The sequence below is a fragment of the Tympanuchus pallidicinctus genome, unplaced genomic scaffold, assembly GCF_026119805.1.
Source record: "Tympanuchus pallidicinctus isolate F22 unplaced genomic scaffold, pur_lepc_1.0 scaffold3, whole genome shotgun sequence".
Classification (NCBI taxonomy): domain Eukaryota; kingdom Metazoa; phylum Chordata; class Aves; order Galliformes; family Phasianidae; genus Tympanuchus; species Tympanuchus pallidicinctus.
Genome location: NW_026294747.1, coordinates 94,044,383 through 94,065,653, shown reverse-complemented (window position 1 = coordinate 94,065,653; position 21,271 = coordinate 94,044,383). Strand labels below are relative to the sequence as shown.

At 37.0% G+C, this 21,271-nt stretch overlaps 2 protein-coding genes across 2 annotated transcripts in view; one reads left to right on the top strand and one right to left on the bottom strand.

Moving 5' to 3' along the window:
* Positions 1 to 479: 479 nt before the first annotated feature.
* Positions 480 to 5,316, top strand: SGO1 (shugoshin 1). Its single transcript, XM_052692232.1, has 9 exons — positions 480 to 619; positions 813 to 955; positions 1,090 to 1,286; positions 1,554 to 1,658; positions 2,110 to 2,174; positions 2,343 to 2,494; positions 3,067 to 3,924; positions 4,358 to 4,532; positions 4,762 to 5,316. Exons 2-9 carry the CDS (start codon positions 820 to 822, stop codon positions 4,901 to 4,903), a joined length of 1,830 nt encoding a protein of 609 aa, XP_052548192.1. The 5' UTR covers positions 480 to 619; positions 813 to 819; the 3' UTR covers positions 4,904 to 5,316.
* Positions 5,317 to 6,492: 1,176 nt separating this feature from the next.
* Positions 6,493 to 21,271, bottom strand: part of KAT2B (lysine acetyltransferase 2B) — a 40,226-nt gene continuing 25,447 nt past the window's right edge. Inside the window, exons 10-18 of the mRNA XM_052692315.1 lie at positions 19,807 to 20,015; positions 16,754 to 16,880; positions 13,967 to 14,077; positions 13,086 to 13,229; positions 11,294 to 11,408; positions 10,455 to 10,491; positions 10,141 to 10,204; positions 9,959 to 10,043; positions 6,493 to 8,449 (exon numbers count right to left, since the gene is read on the bottom strand). Coding sequence (XP_052548275.1) covers positions 8,256 to 8,449; positions 9,959 to 10,043; positions 10,141 to 10,204; positions 10,455 to 10,491; positions 11,294 to 11,408; positions 13,086 to 13,229; positions 13,967 to 14,077; positions 16,754 to 16,880; positions 19,807 to 20,015 — 1,086 coding nt within the window. The 3' untranslated portion in view covers positions 6,493 to 8,255. The remainder of the gene's footprint in view (positions 8,450 to 9,958; positions 10,044 to 10,140; positions 10,205 to 10,454; positions 10,492 to 11,293; positions 11,409 to 13,085; positions 13,230 to 13,966; positions 14,078 to 16,753; positions 16,881 to 19,806; positions 20,016 to 21,271) is intronic.

Sequence of the window (21,271 nt, the reverse complement as noted above, 5' to 3'; positions counted from 1 at the left end):
TTCACCCTGCGCTTCATGGCCTTTCTCCACACAAATCTCACGTTATTTGCAGCTCTTTGAAGGAATATCGGAGCAGTTTCTTTTATTTAAAATAAGTTTGTGAGAATAGGCTTTCCTTGGGCATCTTTTGGGGCATTTTCTTCTAAACTATGCCATCAGCGATTAGGAGTTCCCCTAAGCGCGATTAGGAAGCCTGGGAAGGGCTCACCTTGTTACACGCTACAACAGCAACCGAAGTTAAAAATTTAAAGATTCTTTTTTTCTTTTCTTCCCATTTTTGCTACTGAATAAACATCTCGCGCTCTGCCTCCCCTTCCTCTCAACAGGAGCGCAGAGCCGAGCGCAGAGCCGAGCGCAGCCCAACCCCCGCCGCAACCCGCCAGCCCCAACGGCCGCCCCGCGCGAGCCACCCTCAGCACCGCCCTGCAAGGGGCGGAACCCCGGCGCGGCCCGGATGCGAGCGGCCGCCGCGCGTGACGCCAGGCACCGCTCCCACCAATGCGCGGCCGAGGCGCTGCGTTTTGAACGTCGGGGATCGGCGCCAACCGCCCGGCTGCGCGCGGGGACGCCCTGCTGCTCGTGGCATCTCTGTGCGGGCGGCGGCCGGCGCCGCTCTCGGGTAAGCTGGCGCTGCGGCTGGGCGTGTTGCGCGGGCCGGGCCGCTACGAGCCGCACGAGGGATGGGGAGAAAGCGCTCCGACCGCGGCCTGCAGCTGGGGCTGCCATCTGCTCAGGGGTCTGCTGCCACCCGCCGTGGCGTGGCGTTGTGGATCAGCAGCTGAATGAGCCCATTGCCGTTTCTGTTTGTAAAGGTCGAAGATGGCCGAGCATCTGAAAAAACCCTTCAAAGACAGTCTGAGCGACATAAAGGAACGGATGAAAGAGAAGAGAAATCAGAAATGGGCAACGTTGAGCAAAATCAGCCAGATCTCAACTGTGAAATGCAAAAGAGCAAGTAAGATACTTGAATATCTTAATGTATAGGTGTTCTAAGTTGGTTTTCTTTTGTTGTTTTTTTTTTTGTGTGTGTTTTTTTGTTTTTTGTTTTTTTTTTTTAACCAAGTTGAAATGCGTGCTGTTTTGTTGCAGCCACCACCTCTGTGAAAATGAAAAGCCTCCAGGCCAACAACAAAGCTCTGGCTCAGGCTTTGCAGGAAGAAAAGCTCAAACTGAGGGATGCTCAAGCTCTTATCCTACAGCTAAGGAAAGAGTATCAAGATCTGAAGTTTCAAATGTTTGACTTGCAAAGAAATCTTGCATTCAGGCAAGCACAAGGACTGGTTGAGGTACTTTAAACACATCTTTATAATTTGGTGAAGCTAGCTGTGAGAATCAGTGCAAATGATCCAATAATAGCTTTGTGAATTTAAACGTTTCACAAAAATGAACTTAATGCATAGAATTTTCTTTGCAATCACAGTTAAAACTCCTAATTAGAGGTATTTTATACAGTATCTCCAGAATTTAGTTATCTTGTAATATTGGTGAAAGGATACTATGTTATTAGCTGATACCTGAATATAACAGCAACAACGTTGTTTTCCTTCTCTCAGACTAGACTGTCAGCTTTGAGTGAGATAATTTCAAAAGTTTCTCAGAACTTACTGGAGTCAGTTGATCTCCTTGGCCCAGTGAAGGATTTGTGTTCCAGAAGTGTAGTAAGTACCTTTTCCTCTCTGGAGAGGGGGGTTTTCTGTGAGTTCTTTCCCTTACTCCTTTGTGTGCCTCTACGTTGCTTCATTTTTTGAGATTGGAGGCTCAGTTTGGAGGTCAGAGTAGTACCTCTGTGTGGGTGTGTAGCAGGACTCAGGCTCTGCTGTAGGGTGAGAGGTGCACCATGATTCTCTATGGCTTTGTGTCTTCCTCCCTGTATCATCCTCACAGTTCCCTCCCCTGTCAACTATGTATTTTTGGGTTAAGGGTTGCTGTTGACATGACGGAACTAAGTGAGTTCCTACAGTGTTTTATGTCAGCCAGTCAGGAAGCAAATGAAAGCAACCAGGAGTCCTTTCAGCTCTTCTTTGTGCAATTGGGCTACTTTCTAAAATCTTTATATGGCCTGAGCTTATTTCAGCTGTTGAGTCAAAGTAAGATTTATTTTCTCCACAGAATCAGAGGGTGTGTACTTCAGTGCTTGAAAACAATTCCAGTGACATAGGAGGAAGAAGTTCTGTGTAAGTATGTTTTGTCAATACATATTTGAAAATGCCGTTAGAGTAACTTTAATTTTCTGAGAAAGGGGAAGAAATTCTATGTAGTAGATGCAGTTGTTACAAAGTAGCAGTTTGTTGTTACAAAATATATGGTTATTCAGTAAGTGTTACCTTTGGTATTTTTTCCAGAGAGCTTCTACAGCCTGCTGATGGAGATGATCAAGTACTTCAATGTAGGTTGGAAGCTGATTGTGAGAAAAGTGAGCCAGGTCATTCTGTGTTCAAGATCTGTCAGGAACTTGACAACGACACTTCCTTTACCAAAATAATTCCAGACAAAGGTAAACAAATTGAAGTATTTGGCATTGCCCTATTCAGAAGCAGGGAAAGCGTGTGAGATTACAAGGTTAAAACTGAATTACTGCTTTTGATGTAATTGGCAAATAGTTTTCATTTATTACTCTCTGAGCTTTACAGTACTGGCTAGCTGGTAAGCTTTTTGAATGAAGGTGCATAACAAAATAGGGTACCGGCTTAAAAATGCTTTTTCTTCCATATATCTGCAACCTAGTTTCATTTATCTACCAAAGAGTTGATCAGAGTAAATTAATCTTCAGTCATGCAATTTAAAAAGTCAACAACTATAAAAGTACAAAATAACTGGAGAAACAAAAGACCTGTGGGTAACCTCTCCAAATAGAACACTTCAGGAAAATCCTGATTGTAGTATTCTTAACTGCTTTTTGTCTGGAGGTTGTATTAAACATAACTTATCCTAACACATAGCAATCAAGATATACAAATCTCTTGAGAAAATTCTAAGATAGTCATAAGTTTTGACAAATTAAGAACTTGAATAAAACCTCTTTGTATTGTTACTATTTAGCTTAATGTGATTCTTTTCAATTTTGAGGGCAAACATCTGATTTTCATGTGTACAACATTGCATCAGTGCTGGGAGATGTTTCTTCAAGTGGCGAAGATGGATTTGGTAATATGTTAACAAAGAATGTGTCTACCAGGCGCCGCTGTTTGAAGATGACAAGTAGAGATGAACTTTGCACTGGCATCTTGGACAATTTGGAAGCATCTGATTCAGCTGAAGAGCCTTTTAAACAGGATGAAATCAGGCTTCAGAAAAGTCTAGATGTGTGTACTGTGGAAAACATACATTCGGGTACTTCTCAGGTGGACAAAGTAGGTTCAGACCTGGTATTAAGGCAGATGGATTCTGAAACTGCAAAGGTCAGTTCACGCAACAGTTCAGATCTTAAACAGCGTGCATGTAAAAACAGAGAAGACTCTCAAGTAAGGAGAGAGAAGGATCAGAAGGTGAAAATGGGAGGGACTAAAGATACTTCCAGACCAAGGTCAAAGAAAAGACAAGGTAAAGAGACTTGCAAAGAAAAGTTGGACAACTTGAGTGGTTCCAGTGATGCTTATGATTTTAATTTTGAAGAGAGCATCCATGTTACACCTTTTCGACAAAATAAGGTGAATGACAGAGATACTGATGTGGGTGACAAAGAAGAGTCATCTGAATCTAATAGCATCGAGTTGAGTGATACTGAAGGAGATTCAGATGATAGCCTTTATGTACCTTATAAGAATAAACCAAAAAAAAGGAAAAGTTCAGTGGATGAGACTGGTACATCACCAATCCATGTGAGGCCAAGGTCTAAAAGATGTCTGGCACAGCGTGAGCAGAAACTCCATAAAGAAGAGACTGAAAACAAGACTGAAATCAATAAATCAAGTGAAAAGTCTACCAGTAAGTTTGTAAAGTGCTCTGTAACTGTTTGATTGAGCTTTATCACTGTTCCAGAGGTTTAGGCTTTTTATGTTTTTAATGGAAACAGAATAATGTTGCTGAAAATAATTAGATTCATTTTTTGTCCACCTTTTTCCTCACAGCAGAAATTGAACTTAAAGATAGTTTTGTTTAAGAAATTGCTCAACAATGAATTAACGTTGTATTTTAGTTGTAGTTCAAAGTGTACTAAAGCTGAGTTTGAAAAAGGGAGAATAAAAGCATAATCTGGGAGACACTGAAAGATAGAGATGATAGTTATAGCTGACTTCCTTCATGTCTATTCTATTCATTGACATTTTCTGTTAAGGTTTGACATTGCCTGAGTTGTCTTAAACAACCTTTCGTGAAGCACAACTAATTTTCTTAATTTTTTTTTTTTCTTTTTTTGCAGGTCAACCTTCTAAATCATTTCATGGTCATCTCTGTGATGTTACTAACATTGCTTCATCACTCCTAAGCAAAGGGAATGCACCTGTTGGCCCTGCAGGTGAAAGATCACCATCTCCAAAACGCAAACGAAGAAGCTGTACGCTTACTGTGAACTATAAGGAACCAAGTATTACAGCGTGGGTGTTTTTTCAGTTTGATATAAAGTTAATCATAATCCATTAAATAAATTATTTGAGAGGGGTACTTAAATACTGTTAATAAGTTCTTAGCAAAATATTCAAAGGAATCTGTTGGCAGTAGTATGAAATAGTTGATGTGAAATTGAACTTGCTAATGGGAAGATAATGTTTTCAATAAGGAAGAAAAGAGAACTCAAGCTGCTTTTTTTTTTTTTTTTTTTAACAGGAAACTTAGAAGAGGAGATCCATTTACAGATATATGCTTTCTGAATTCTCCAATTTTCAAGCAGAGGAAAGATGCTAAACGCAATTCCACTAAGAAGAAATCTCTTTCAAAATATAACGAGAAATTTGTTGGTGGTTGTTGAGATTTTCTGTGATGCTAACAGGACTATGAAGAAAGGAAATCCATCAATCCTTCAGCCAGCAAACTTATACTATACAACTATCTCTAGGCCTTTAACTGGATATAAAACAAAGTGGGTTTTGGTTTTAATCAATTGACTTATTCTTAAGGATGTAGAAGACATGAGATTACTTTGATAACTAGGGTGATTCCGCTTAAACTCTTTTGGGAGACATCCTACTTTGTGAATTTGTAAATACATCTGAAATATCTGAAAAAGATGAAGAGCAAAATTTTCTGACTTAAATCCTGCTTCATCTGACTGTGGTTGGCACAAGCAAACTTCAGGTACTGAAGTTCAAATGTTATCCAGATCTTATTTATGTAACAGTTTCATATTGAAGCCTATAATAAAAGTGTTAGCGTTGGAAAGAACTCAGAGTTGATTGGAGTCCTTTTTACAGGGTTTCCATAGTAGCTTGAAGGGTAGCAGTGTCACCTATAGACAGAGTAAAAGCCAGTGCATTCCTTTCCTTCTCATATTGAGTATGGTTGGAAGTAACACTTCAATTGTAATTCAGTTACATTGTGTGAGCTCTCAAAAGTTTTAATTCTAGTTGTTACTTCTATAAACATAAGTTAAACTTAATTTCTTAATTAGGAACTTAATTTGTTCCTAATCTTATTTGGTTATCTGCAAATGTTGTGAAAAGCTTTCTGTTTTGGGAACTGGAAGTAAACTGTAAGCCAGAGTACTGAGCTTTACTGTTATGTACTTCATAATTCTCGTCTCACTGTATAAGAACCAGAGGAAAACTTAGTATTTGATACAACAATTGGCAGAAAGCTAGAAAAAGTTAGCGGGAAGGAAGCTATCCAGCAAGATTTCAAGGTTCGATAGCACTTAAAATATAGTGCTTTTCTTCACTTCAGGAACATTTAAAAGTGTTAATGGATACATTAATGAAAAGAGGAAAGCTGCATTCAACATAAATAATGGAAAGTACAAAAATACAGGTTCTTTACTTGCTCTGCAAGGTTGCCTATCTTGCCTGTCCTGCTTCAAAAGTTATTAGTGCTCTCCTGTGATAAATGTTTTGATTTACTAGCAACATTTTTACATAATCAAAACACTAAACATGATGAAAACACTAAATCTCTTCTGAATGCTACTTACTGCCTTATGGACCATATGCTTTTATGTGACTGTTTACTTCCCAGTGCCTTGCACTGTGATACTAAAGGGCTAGTGGAGAAAAAAAAAGAAAGAAAAAGAAAAAAGCGAATGACATGCTTTGAGACTCACTTGGTTTTTCAAAGAATTGTTTGAGTCCTTAAAGAGACTGGGATAACAGCACTATAGATCAGCTAACGGAAAGCTGGGAATAGGTGGAACACTTGGAACCTTCATCTCTCTCCTTACTTTCTCATCTCAGCTTTGTATACTGTAGTCAACTAAATGCTCTCGATAAACTTTTGAATAGATTCTCTCAAGTGCACGTAAAAAATGCATTGACTGCATTCTTATGGATTCATGGTACTCAGTTGTGAAATTGCTTCAGTGTGTATATTTGCAATGCAGGAACTAATCAAAAAGAAGAAGAGACCAAGTAAGGTTTTGTACATATATAATTTAAAACTATTCTGTACCAATACAATATATTAATTTTACAAATGTAAAATTCATCAGCTGTTTAAAGCATTTGCAAAACCACATTCTACTGTAACTTTATTGCACAGTATCTATGAAAATATTAATTCTTAAATTAGAAAACAAATGTTTCAATATAGAAGAGACAATCTGATTGAAATACAATAAGAAAATCTACTCTGAAAATAACAAAATTTCACAGGATACTAAGCTTACAGGTGCACCTGCAGGCCCAATCTACAAAACCGGATCATAGCATCTGGTACTGGCTAATTAAAAAAAAGAAAAATTCTTTGTACCTTAGTTATAGATCCAAATGTAGGTCAGACTAATCTCATGTGAAACACTGTGGCAATTCTAGTGTTAACATTTTGAATATTTTGCATATACCACATTTACTACCAGATAGTTCCTGACTCTACTTAACTGCTTCAACATTGCACAGGTATTTTGCAGGAATATATTCCTTGATGCAGCATAGGGTGGGGTTTTTTCAGCCTTATAACTACTGAATGTTACCAGTGTATCATCTGTAAATATAAAACAGTAAGATTGAGAGTTAAATTTGTTTGTCACAAAAGCATTATAGTTACAAAGTGATTAGAAAATGTCAAGTGATGACTTTTTGGCCTGTCCTATCTCAATTAGGAAGTTAGAAGTACCTCTTAAATGTAGTGTAGGCAGCAAAATATATATTACGTATGTGCTTAATTTGAAGATATGCTAACATGAGTTGTAAAATGTTAATATGCTCCTGGGTCTAAATAATCACAGTTAATAAGTATTTACAATAAAGCTTGGTAGAAAATCCAGTTTACCACAGAAGCAAGTATATAAGATTGAAGCTGAAAGACACTGACATTTGTGTACTTTTGTCTCTGCTGAATAACCTGAAGAATTTATGAGTGAAGAGTATTATATGGGGTGGATCGTGAAGTGCATCAAAACCTTAATGTCATTAAGCCAATTAAAATTAAATATAGTATAATTAAATTGGAGCCTTTAAAGATATTTTGAGTACTTATGTCCTGCATAAGTTATTATGACATTACGTATCTAGTCTGATTTTTTTTTTTAATTATCTCTTTTAATAGTGGTTATGATATTACAATTTGAAAGTTAATATCTATTAAAAAAAAAAAAAGGAATAGAAAAACTTGCATCTATCAAATGTTGTAGGCAGTTCTTGTTTGGAACTGGCTGTTCTCTCACAGCTTCTCAACCAGCTGAGTGTTTCTTTTAAAAAATAATATATTATAAAAAGATCCTACAATGAAATAAGTGTCTCAGATATTCCCTCCCTCCCTTTGTTCTCCCTTACTGTGTTTTGTTTTTAATGGGGAAAAATCATAAAGTTTTCCAACTAGTTACTGCATTAGGTAAGCTATAACATTAATTGTCTGGAAATTTTCTTCAGATTCCCAAACAAGTGCAACTTCCCATATTTTGTAGTTTTTCTGACACTGGGAAGGTTATGATGAACATACGGTAGTGGGAACACAAAAAGATCAATAATTAAATATATTATAAAGCATTTTAATAAAATAATTTTTGTAACTTTGTTATAATACATGTTTGCAAAACTGAAAGGGTTTTAAAAAGTGCTAATCATTAAACACAAGTTTTTTCAAAACCTTATAGTCCCACAACTCAGATATGATGGCTTCCCCTGCCCATAAAGTAGGCACACTGATTGGTTTGGTCGTTTAAAAAAAAAAAAGTGTCACTTATCAATCAATCCAGCTTCTTTAATTTTTGTATAGAAGAATTTCTCCAGTATATTGGCACATTTGTAGTATTCACTCTCGGGGGGGTTGTACTCTCTGCAATTTGTAAAGACTCGCTGCAAGTCTGCCATGAATAATTTCTTAGACACGTAGTACCTATTCTTGAGTCGCTCACTCATTGTTTTGAGATCTGTACAGGAAAAAAATAGATTAACAATGTTTGATTCAAACAGTATTTTATGCAATATCCCTTCATATTGATGTGCCACTTGACATGAAATGGTGAAGCTGCAGTTTGCCTTATTTCTAACTGTGTAAGTCTAAGGCCTATCCCACTTTTTAGTTTCAACAAGACCAGGTGAGCCCGTGGCCCTAAGCAACATTTTACTGTAAGAATAATTTTGTGTAAAGTTTATTTTTAATTCTTCAAAACTCATTCTTGTGCGTTCTCATACTTGTCTTGAGTTTCCTCTGGGTGTGAAGTATCCCTAACTCTCCACTAAACACTCTGTGAGGCAGAGCTGTTGTGAGTTTTGTGAGCTCTGCTGGAGAAGACCTGAGGAGCATACAAGTAAAGAGTTACCATGATATCATGCAATGCATGTTAACTTAAAATCCTTATTTCTGTACGAACACAGAAGAGAACAGGCATCAGAAAAGCAGAGAAAGAAAACTCTGCCAAGGGATGGTACACAGCATTCTTTTTCTTTGTTGCTAGAAAATAAATTTGTGTCAGGGACTGAGGAAGCTGGCTGCTATTTTAATAAGTACACAAATTGGTACAAACAGGCCAGGAGTCTATACAAAGCAACATGAACACTGTTCCACTAAAAGGATTGATAGCAGCCTGCAATGAACTTGTATTTCATTCTCTAATAACATTAAAAGATACAGAAGTCAGAAAGATGGAGGTGAGCATTGCACAAACAATGAAGGAATACCAGGGTTGACTTTTAAGTCTGCTGCAATAGCAGTCAAAACAAGCATCTATTTAGAATAGTAAAGGTTACATGACAGCAGTCAAAAGCGAAGAAAAATGATCTCAGTTTTTGTGTACTTTCCTTTGCAAGTAATCCCACATAAACAATAGCTGCATGGGGGAAAAAAATATAGCTCTGGCATGTCTAAAACACAAAGATAAAAGTTACAAGAAATGATTCATATTGCAGTTGAATAAAGAATTTTCCTAAATTTAAATTGAAGCAAGCAAGCCTTTTGTTAAGGGTTGAATTGAAAACTCTTGCACTTCTGATGAAGTCTTCTCTATGGGATTTAGAAAGCTTAAATCTAGTTTTCAAAGCAATTCAAACAGGCGTTATTGAAAGTTTGCTATCAGACTTTTTAGCATAGCAGTAGAAACTGCAATGACCAGTTACCACACAAGAATTGTTCATACAAGTCCCATAAACCAGCTAAATCCCAGAGGTTTTGAGATGTCTGCATCTTTTAAGAGCTTCACAGTGAGTCTCTAAGGGCATACTGAGATTTCACAGGAATATTTCATAAATGCTTCAGAAAGATCACAGACTACTCAAATTTCAAATGACAGCTTCATACTCTTAGCACTTCAGAGGTACAAGTTATCCAGCTGCAAATAATGTATCTTTTAACACAAAACAATCAGATTACAATTTGTCTGTTATGCCTCTAGCTATAAAGATTTTTAAACACTATACTTAAAAAATGTTAATGGCATTACCCATGGGAAACCTTATAACTTCATAATATCCAGGAGCTTCTGTTCTCTTCACAGGTTCCATGAAGGGCCAAGCGCTTTGATGGCTCTTTGGTAAAGAAAAAAGTAAGGTATCTAATATGGAAACTCTATATTAGAAATTATTTAAAAATCTTTATAGAAGGTAAGCTAGAACGAGCACTCACCTTCACCTGCTGCAGGATGGTTTTTAATGTGCTGTACAGTTGATCTGGATCCTTGGGCTCTTTACTTGAAAGAAAATATTAATACAAAAAGATTAGTTTGAATCCCAGATCTTCATCCCAGCAAAGTGCATCATACCTAAAAGCAATTCCAAAAATTCAAGCAAAATAAAAAGTAAAACAAAAACCTTAAGAACACATCCCTGGCAGATTTTTATCTGTTTTCCAATGAAGGAAAGGAAATCTCAAATGACATTACTGAAAGACTTCTCAAAGGAATCTCAAATCCACTTCATTATTCTCTGTGCAGCACTTACCCTCTTTCTTTTCCGCTTGGTTTCCAGCCAGTCTCTCCTGTACACCAACAGCATGAGAGATTACATGAGAACTACAGTAGGTCAAAACATTAACTGAGTTATGGCAACTCTAAAAATATAAGCAATTTCAGCACTGTCATAGCAAACTAGGTTAGTTTTCATAAAAGCTACTTCTAATAAGAAATGCAACAACCTAACTTAGAGCCCCATTCAATTTTCTGCATGACCCTTCTTCCAGACTGCTGAGAAGATTCTAAAATATTATTTTGTGATATGTGATACACCCATTTGTAAAAGTAATTCAGTACATATTTTACCATAACCTCTGTAAAGAAAAAGATAGAAAGGTTGATCAATTTGATTCCCTAAGAAAATAGAATAAACTGCAGAAAAACAGTGCTGAGCAAATAAAAAAGAAAAAAAAAAGGAAAGAAAAAAAAGAAAAAAAAGAAGATACTTCAATGTCCTGAATCTATTTTATCCTGTTCTAAGTCCATGTAAGTCCATGTTTAACACAGAATTCAACCTTATTCAGGAGTGCAGTGCATCAGTGGTGACATCGAAATTGCTGACTATACTGTGATATAAATTAAAGATAGATCTGATGTAAATCAAATTAAACACGTACACAAAAGAGCATCAGCCTTGGATGCCTTGAGGAAGTACTGAAGACATCAGCTGTAATGGAAATGCAATAATCTTCATTGGAATCAAATTAACACGAAAAATCAATTGCATATTAGTAAAAAATAAATAAGTGATTGTATTAGTATTTATTATCTTGGATATTTCTTGGGTTGTTCTGCTTCTGTTCTACATTTAAAGAGATTGATACATACTAATTCCAGGGATGCTTTCTATAGGAATCTGTCGTACTCCATCTTTGAAGCAAGAAAGGCCAGGATAAACTTTTCGAATCTGAGCTTGTTTCCTTTCTATGAGCTTTTTAATGATCTGTAATCAAGCAGCAGAGAAAACAAAAAGAGTTGATGTGCTCCAAAGTAACAAAGAACTGTGATGAGCAAAAAGACACTCACATCCTGATCTTATGGTCCTTACAAATACAAGTGGCTAACAGAGGCAAGATACCTGGCCAAGCACTAATTCTGTAGATGAGTCTATCAAGTCTCTCAGATGTCTACTTAGGTGCAGGTCTGGAGAAAAGGAGTCATAGCTCACTGATCACAGCCTGCAAAGCTCCTGGGCAGGTGGCAGATGTACGGAAGGAAATTTCCTGGAAGTTGTTGGGGAACTGCCTCTAACTCCAACATCTGGTGCTTGGGAACTATTTCCACACATCCTGGTCAGAAATTTTAAGACACGTTTGTTCTCATATTGCAGTATTTTAGAAGTATCTGGAGATTTCAAAGCCTGCATGTAAATGCAGGATTTGCTTAGATATTAGTCAGAGATGTTCTTACTAAAGACTTTACCTTTAGGAAGACAAAGTTGATTCTACTTTTCGGACCTATATTCTACTTGTAAATGACAAAAAAGGCTTCCCCAGACCAGATGGTTTGAGCTTATAACTGTATTACTTCTATTAGGAATGTTTAAGAGAAGCAACAGTAGCAAACTACAAGAGATAAGTGTTATGTGCCCACCCAACAACATCCCATCCATGAGAAGATGATGGGTCCAAAAGAACACTGGAATCTGAAGAGTAACCAAAACAAACAGATATAAGAGGTAAAAATAACTATTTGTGCTATATGGACTTTAGTTACCAAAACCTTCCCAGTAAGTTAATTTTTTTTTTTTTTTTTTTTTTTTTTTTTTTTTAATAGGAATCATACAACAGCTGAGTTGAAAAGCACCTCTTCACAGCACTATCTAAAAATCAAACCCTATGTCTGAGAGCACTGCCCAAACACTTCTTGAACTATCTAGCAGCTTGGGGCTGGGACCACTGCCCTGGGGAGCCAGTTCCAGTGCCTGACCACCCTCTGGTAAGAAACCTTTTCCTGATATCCAGTGTAACTTTCCCCTGATGCAGCTTCATGCTATTCCCTTGGTCACTAGAGAGAAGAGATAAGCATACTAAATGCACAACCCTCAAATTCTTTCTTTCTTTTTGTCACCATAGGCCAAATAGTTCTACTGGAAGGAAAATGATTGTTCCACAAAGAAGTATTTTATCATATGCTTTACAAGTGATCAGGTTAGACTATCCTTGGAAGAATAAAGTTAGTCTTGTGATTTCTATTTCTTTAAATGTCTAGGAACGTATTTAAACACAACTGGAAATGTCTTAATTATTTTGCTTATGAATTGTTATTATATTGAAAACTATGATTCACTAACATTAACTTCAAAAATGGACAACCTGGAATTTAAGAAAACCCAGTCTAGATTTGTCCATTAAAGCATTAAAATCATAATATATCTTAATGAATCAATTTAGTTATTAAACACAGCTCAAAATATCAGTACTTTTTTAAGACTTAAATTGCAGAAGTATGGCGCTGAGGCTTGAAATAAAAATTCCTTAAAGAAAAATATACACTCTAAAGCATCAAAGAAAATGAGAGAAAACTTGATACTAAATGAATTGCTTCTAAACAGCACTCCTACATGGCTTCTGACCATCTAAACAGATGACAATATTCAGTGTTTCATTTCAGCTTTTACCTCCTTTTGCTTTTTAATGATGACCGAAAATTCTGTGTAGGGAATCCTTGGATTTAATTCACATCCCATTAACGTGGCACCCTCATAATCCTTGATGTAGCCAACATATTTTGCTTTTGGTACTTTAATATCTTTGGAAAAACCCTGAAAAAGAAATAAATTGAACTTGTCATTACACAATTTTCTTTTTATGTATTTTTAAATGAAAGAGCTGTGATAATTTAGAACCAAATCGTAATTTTACATATATGTGAAAATATATACTGATATGTTGCAGTGTTCACATAGTTAAAAAAAAGTAAAGTGAAAAAGAAACACAATAGAATCAGTGTAAGACTCTCATTTGGGCTCTATTTCGTTATTACATTTCAGTGGTTTATATAAAACCTTGGTAAAAAAACAGGAAGCCAACCAGGACTTCTGCCTCACCATTTACAGTCAAAGCCTTCAGTCTTACCTGGATACTGAGCAACTTCAAATTTGGGAAAAGATATTTCAGAGGCAAAAAGGAGTCTGTCTGCATAGGTCTTATAGTAGAATCACAAGCTTACAATTAATTCATTCTTGATGTGCAAAGAACAAATTCAGTGTTGTACATTTAATCATAGAATAAGTGGGAGTGGAAGGGACTTGTGGAGGTCATCAGAACAGGTTCTTCAGTGCTCTGTCCAGTCTTGAAAACTGCCAAGGACAGAGAAGTTCTACAAACCCTTTGGGCAACATTTTCCATTTCACCTCCCTTACAACATAAAAGGTAAAAATAAAACTCCTTATGTCTAGTTGCAGTTTCACACTATGCATATCTAACTACTCTGTTTATTCAGTTTGATCACTTCTAGAAGTAAACTTCTTGCATCAAGTAATTTCTTAGTGTGACTTACTTGTTTTTTGAAATAGCCGATAGCATATTCATCTGCATATGTGAGAAAGTTGAGAATGTTGTGTTTGATGTGGTACTCCTTCAAATGGTTCATTAGGTGAGTTCCATAACCCTGTGTGAAATGTGGGAGAACAAAGACAGTTTGAAGCCTTTGGGGACTGCAAATATTAGACACTGTAAACCAACAGTTATTATAAACTCCTTTACAAAATGCAGTGCTTCCTCTATATCCTGTTTTAAAAATTTTGTCATAAATGACTTAGTGAGGTGTACTCCAGACCTAATAGTTTTCAGCCTTGTAGGAATATCTTTGTGACCTAGCAAGAAACAAAATATTGCAGCTTCTGATGCCTGATTCACTTTTAATCTAGGAGAGCCCCAAACCTATTCTCCCTCTAGGGGTAGAAATGGAATTACAGAATCATAGAATGGCCTGGGTTGAAAAGGACCTCAAAGATCACCCAGTTTCAACCCCTCTGCTGTATGCAGGGTCACCAACCACCAGACCAGGCTGCCCAGAGCCTCATCCAGCCTGGCCTTGAATGCCTCCAGGGATGGGGCATCCACAACCTCCTTGGGCAACCTGTTCCTGTGCATCACCAACCTCTGGGTGAAAAACTTATTTATGTAACTAGGACATGTACATTAGATAATACGTACTTATGACTCAAAAAATTAATAGCCTTGAACATGAAAACAGCAGATAAAAGCAAGTTGGGTAATTGCTGAAATTCAAAACAAAACACAGCGATACACTAGTAGTGAAAAGGTAGTGACATACATTCTTGAAAAATGTACCACTCCGAGCACAAAATTAGTGCATTTATCTTTCCTTTCCTGATATTGTTCAAAGCATCTGTTATTCAGACCTCATATTCAAAATGAAGACATTGTGTATGAAAAAAATACTTCTGAATTTGAGGAAGCTCTTAGAGCAGAATAGTCATTTGTTAAAGCAGCAGATATTGTGCACAGCATTAATTACAAAGTAGTTTTACAACTGATGGCATGTTAAGTGGGATAGCATTTCTTAGAAGTGCTGAAAATAATGAAGAGACTTTCTAATTGCAAATTTCATAACTCTGCAAAGGACAGGAAATCTCAAAAATTTTCAAGAAAAACGTTTTAATTAAGTGCATAAGCCACCCAAGCTTTTCACTTCCTTTCTCATCAACAGGGTGCAAGAAACAGGGTGTGAGACATTTTACTTACAACTCGAAACACTGCAATTCATTCCAATAATCCCAAAGCAGCAAATCTCTAACACAAATTGCCATCTTTTTGTCTCCAAGAAATTCCAGAAATTATGATGACAATTAGTTCAAATATTTTTAGTTGACTTATTATTTTTATAACCTTCCCAGCATTTATTTCTTCTCACAAATGCTTGCCAAAGTCCAACAATACTAAAGAGAAACAAAGTCACGTACAATTCAATTTAAAATAATTTCATAATACAGCATCAGTCTACCTCAAAACCAAATTAATTTTTAAAGATTACACACAAAACAGTATCCATATTTCTTACTCAAACTGAATTAAAATGTGTTTATTTTTCCCAAGAGTTTGCAGTGATATCCCTGCGTGAACATTTGTTTTTCTCACTTATCTGCTGCTAGGGGTTATCTTACTTACAAAGGAATGTGAGAAGGCCAAAATTAAGAAACAGTCAACTCAACTCCACAAACATTGAGGCACCCAAAGGGTAACAGAAGAAACTGTGCTTCATGTGTGCATTTGCAACCTAGGTAGGCACTGTGAGGAATCAGATTTTCGCTCCATTATATTTGGAAAGGTTAACCCTTGAGAATCACAACAAATATTTGGCAGCTTAACTCCTGTAGCACATTTGAATGCTTGAGTTTAATTAAAACACTTTTTATGAATTATTTAAGCACAGAATAAACATACCTACAGCATGCTCTATTACTGTTCATATAAAACACTTTGAGTACTTTTTTTATATACTACTGTGACCACAGAAATGTTAACCTTATAAATTCAAAGAGTATCATAAATTCAAATATAATTCAAGTACTAAAACTTGCCACAGGCTTTCACACAGTTTCTGCTTGTTCATCTGCTAGAAACTCTAAATCAATCCATATCTCAGCTTTAACAATTTCAACTGAAAAACATGTAGCTACAGCACCATCTAAAGGCTGAATCCTGAACCAAATACTCTCAGATTTACCTGTAATCCTGGCGAAGGGGAGCAGAATCTCCTGTATATTTATAACGCTTTACATTCTCTCAACATTACAGCTCAACACTGAGAACATTTTGTAAACCGGACTCAAAAATAAGTATTCAAAGTAGTGTATGCTTATTTTGAGTTGTAAAACTATACCTAATTTATTCGATATACCTAATTTTCATTGATGATGTGTAACATCATAAAGTGATTGAACATAAATTACAAACACATGCAAGCCATGCTTATTTCAGCCAACTGTGAGGTGTTATGCCACACTGAGAGGCAGTTGCCGAAGAAAAGGGTGAATAATCCAAGAATGGAAGAAAAATTACCATTATTTTTGTGTTGAGGAAAGTGTGGGGTTTTTTTGTTGTTTTTTTTTTTAGAAAATGGTCCTACTATTATTCTGATGATTTTAAATCTGCACAATTATTTAGGTTTTCTATAGTATATTCAGAATTACTGTATCTTTCAAATTCAATTTTTGTTTGGTAGCCCAATATATTGAATGTGACTACAAAATTAGGAGCATATGTGTGGTAAACTGAACTCATATGCATTCAATAAACTCTAGTGGAGAGTTAATTTTACCTTGACTTGCTCATTGGAAGTCACAGCACAGAAAACGATCTCTGTAAATCCTTGGGAAGGGAACATTCGGAAGCAGATACCGCCAATAACGCGACCATCTTTTATTAATGCAAGAGTCTTGTGTTTCCTGAGTAGACAAAAATAACATTCATTTTAATTCACATACATAGTACATAATGTGCCATTACTTTCCTTTTTTCAGAAACTTGATTCACTTCTTTCCATGGTTCCACTGCAATTGTATATGCTTCTGTTAAGATACCTGTTTGTATCACTGAAGAGTTTCTGTCTTAACATCATGCTTTGAATTTACCATAAAATTCATCATTATGCAGCATGTCCTAGCCTTGCCAAGTACTCCTACATACTCTAGTACTCCTATTAATAAGAGTTCTATTGCTTTTGTTGACTATATTACTGACAGTTGTGCCATTGCATAGTTCTCAGTATGGTCTTAGCCTGCCTAAATTAGAAATTAATGGAGTTACAGGACAGCAATCCTAACAATCCTAAGGGATTCCTGTTTTCTTGCATGTACTCTGAATAGCTATGCCATCAGTTTTCAACACAGTTGATCAAGCAATAAATGACACTTCATATTTCTAATGCAATTCCTAGTGGAATGGAGACCAGAATAAATATCCATTTCAGTTGCACTTACACTGAATGCCAGGAAAGATAAAGCAGGGCACAATCTGAACTCTCACATCAAGGACCGAGAATTTTAGCACCATCCTCAAGGTCTGGAAAGATTTGCACTGTGTTCTCTAGCTTATTCAGTACATAATATAATATAAATTGTATAAACAATACTGTAAATTCAGAGAAGATATCTCTGGTGTGGAGGAAAGATGCTGCCAAAAATGAGCCACTTCCAAAAAAGGTCAATCTGAAAAGTACTTGCATTATAAATGTCACTGTCGAAGTAGAATTTATATATTGTACATATTCTTCTTTTTTGTCTTTATTTTGGTACTTTTTATTTGTAGAATGACAGCAGTGTGTAGTAGCTTGTGTTTTTAATTTTGTTTTTAACGTGTTCGAGTCGTTAAAAAAAGATTTACTAAGGATGACCACTGTGGAAATAAGAACAAAATAGATCACAATTACATTAACAGCTGAAAAGACTTGGGAAGAGAACAGTTAGACTTCACTATCTCCTATTGGATGAGGTTTGTGTCTACCCAGTACTCAGTGTAGGTCTCCAAATAGTGTCTCTGGACATCATGGCAGATACTGGATTTCTCAGCTGTCCAAGCTACTCGTTTTCCTTCCATTGGGTCAACTGTTCAAAAAAGGCACCAGGGGGAGCAATATTCTTGCCGTAGCAATATCTATATCTCTTTCTCAAGCACGTCTGCTCTCCAGCTATGTCCACACTGAAGAGCACTTTAACAACCAGCAATTCTTATCAACCTACTAGAAGAGTCTTTCCCAATAAAGAAGGGCCTAGAGAAATGCGGGAGGAGGCCATGGCCCAAGACCACTGCTTCCAGATTTACTTATATGTTTGGTTATTGTGGAACCTAAACTTCTTCAACCAGTAGCCTTTGCTTGAGATCACAGTGCTGCTAAGACTCTTGAATTCAGAAAAGTTCTCAGTGCTACCTCCTAATCAAGCAGCATTTATCCTCACGTAGAAAAAGCAAAAGATTCCAGACTAGTGATGGTCCTCATAAGAACCTTGTTGACCTCTTCTGAAGAGAGCAGGATAAAGTCCCAGGGCTGGTCTCCTATGCTTGGAGACTGAAGTTCTTCCCACCTTTACCAGCACTGGGCTGCCAGAGCTTCAGAGACTGCACAGAGCATGCAGCAGCAGAGCTGGTTGGCACTGAGAGTAGCGCAGAGGGAAGTGCTAGCAAGGTTAACAGCAGAGGAAATCATTCCAGAAATGTTTTCATAACTGCTGCAGCAATAATATCAGACACAAAGACAGTGGCTGATATCACTGGTGTTGGAGGTAGGCTCTACCACTAACCAGGCTGGGCAGCTGTCTAGATCAGCTCAAGCAGAGCTCCTTTTGTGGTCTCTACTGACATGTAGCAAAGAGCCTACAAGCACACTACACTGTGAAGAGCTGCAGTCAGCATAGTAGACTCCTAGATCCTCACTGGACTGTGAACTGGATTGTTCACAGAAATTTGGGGAAAACACATTGGTTGGAAGTAGACTCTGTAACAAGTGCAACAGTGAAAAAATAGACACTTCTGAGGAAAAGGTAAAGAAACTGTCAGGGCTACAAATAGCCTTAATTTATTGATCAAAAAGAAGATTGATACCTGACATCCTTGAAACTGTAAAGGGTTGAAATCAACAGCAAGAGAGTGTTGTAAACAGAAGAAAAATGTCCATGTAGTACAACAGCTAAGCAGAAGATAAAAATCAGAATGGAGAGAGCTTAAATGTCCATGAACCTAAGAAAAACCTTTTTTTCCTGCTTAAACACAATTCATCAGTTCACTAGGGTGGATGTAGGGCAACATGCAACCTGCGGATGCTGCTACAGCCAGTATATCTCTTTACAAGTGCCTATGGTGTAGATTTGTACCTAAAGCAAGGCAGGAAATGTGCACAGATAAAGAGAAAAGCTATGTACTGGAGTGAGGAGTGATTCTAAGCATTCTTCCCATGTTGACTTAAATGCTGTTCTTCATAAATTCCACAAGTTCTTCTCACTGAAAAGCCTTCAATCTCTGCTGCCATTTGGTTTACAAACTCCAAAAACACAGGATGGAGCAGTCTGCAAGTCAGTATGGGCCCAGAGACCACTAACAAACACCATAATTATTTTCTGATTTTTGGTTCTAACTTTCATAAGAATAACATATGTAGGAGCTTCATTAATTCAGCATTCATTTATTCAGCCACAAAAAAAGTATTTAGTTGCCAGTAGGACTGGCCAAGATTCACAGTGCCTGGAAGAGGTGGTAAAAAGGGTAGTAGGGGCAGAGTTCCCCTCTACAGTATTTGGGCTGGCCCATTCTAAAATCATTGCCTACAAGCATCATGCTCTCTCCATTTCACTCATGAAATTCCTCTGCAGCTGTACTCACGGATCAAAAACCAAACGTGTGATGTACTCCTTTGGCATTCGAGGGAGCTGATGGGAGAACACGTTCTGCAAACCAACCAGCCACATCATGATCTTCTTGTTTGGCTTCTGGTTCAGGGAGTTCCCAACCACGTGGAATTCAATCACCCCTCTGCGCTCCTCCAGTCTTGCTGCCTCATCCCGAGCTGAATGTGCCGAGAGGAAGTTGGTCTGTGTGAAAGAGGAACACAATCACGTTGTATGTATTTCACATCCTCTGATGCAACAACCTTAAGAAACAAATAAACCCTGTTCTTTTCCTAAGCGATCTGTTATACAAAAATTGAGCTGTCGATGATTACTCTTTATTTTGTTTTAAGCAGAAATGACAACATCAAATAAGCAGATACAAAATCTATGCTACAATACACAAAGGCATATTCAAGCTTCTTCTCAAGATTATGTATCAACAGTGATTTCTATATCTCAGCAAGTTCCAAAACATGACAGGGGACAGCATTCATCCTGTTGAAGTCCACGTCACCATGTCTTCACATTTTCTTTAGCTTGGGCAGAAATAGTAATGAATTTGCCTACACATATTGCAAACCAGAGACTTTAATGGCTTTAGAGGCATAGGTTTATCTTTTCATTTTAGCAGTGCTTTCCACTACCTACATCACTATCATAAAAGAAAAAAGAAAAAAAGAATTTCTTAATTCCTACTGTTTTTGTCGTTATATATCTTGCAACTGCATATGCATATTTGCACAGAGATGAAATTCATACAGTCAATTCAACTTTTTCCAAGATCCTTTTACAATGCCAAAAGATTCCTGCATGTATATACTGTTTACTTTCTTAAAAGAAATTTGGCTGCTGAGTTTCCAGTCACTGCCAGGCCCAACATTCAGACTGTAAATACGCAAAGCCATCAGTCACAGTGTATATCTTGAGCAAGAAATGTAGGTGGTTCCAAACCTTCAGCACTCTCTAGCTAAATCTTGGCAAACAAGAGCTGCTTGCAAAACACAGCCTGGCAAAGAGAACAGAAGGAGGAAAAGCCAGCCAAAAAAAAAAAAGTGTGCAATTCTGCAATTCTGTTTGTTTTTCTCTTCCAGGAGAAAAAAAGAGCAACTGTGGAAGAAGGAGCAACTAAGTGTTTAGATCAGCTCTTCTGCACTAGACAGAAGATTTAAATTTGAGTCTTTCATCCTTGTGCAGGACTTGAACATATTTTGCCTTGTCTGACAGTCTGTATATATGATTAACAACAGAAAGTGTACTCTGGAATTATCCTGCTAAAAAAAGTATATTACAAAATAACCTCAAAACAACTTCTTCACTATTATAGTTTCAAATCTCTTTGCAAACAGCACACAAAGCCTTAAGAAAATTTAGATTATTCTTCATTTTAATGATGCATTTCACCGATAGTGTTTGCTTACCTAAAATACCTTTTTAAAGACTGTATGTTTCATACAGAT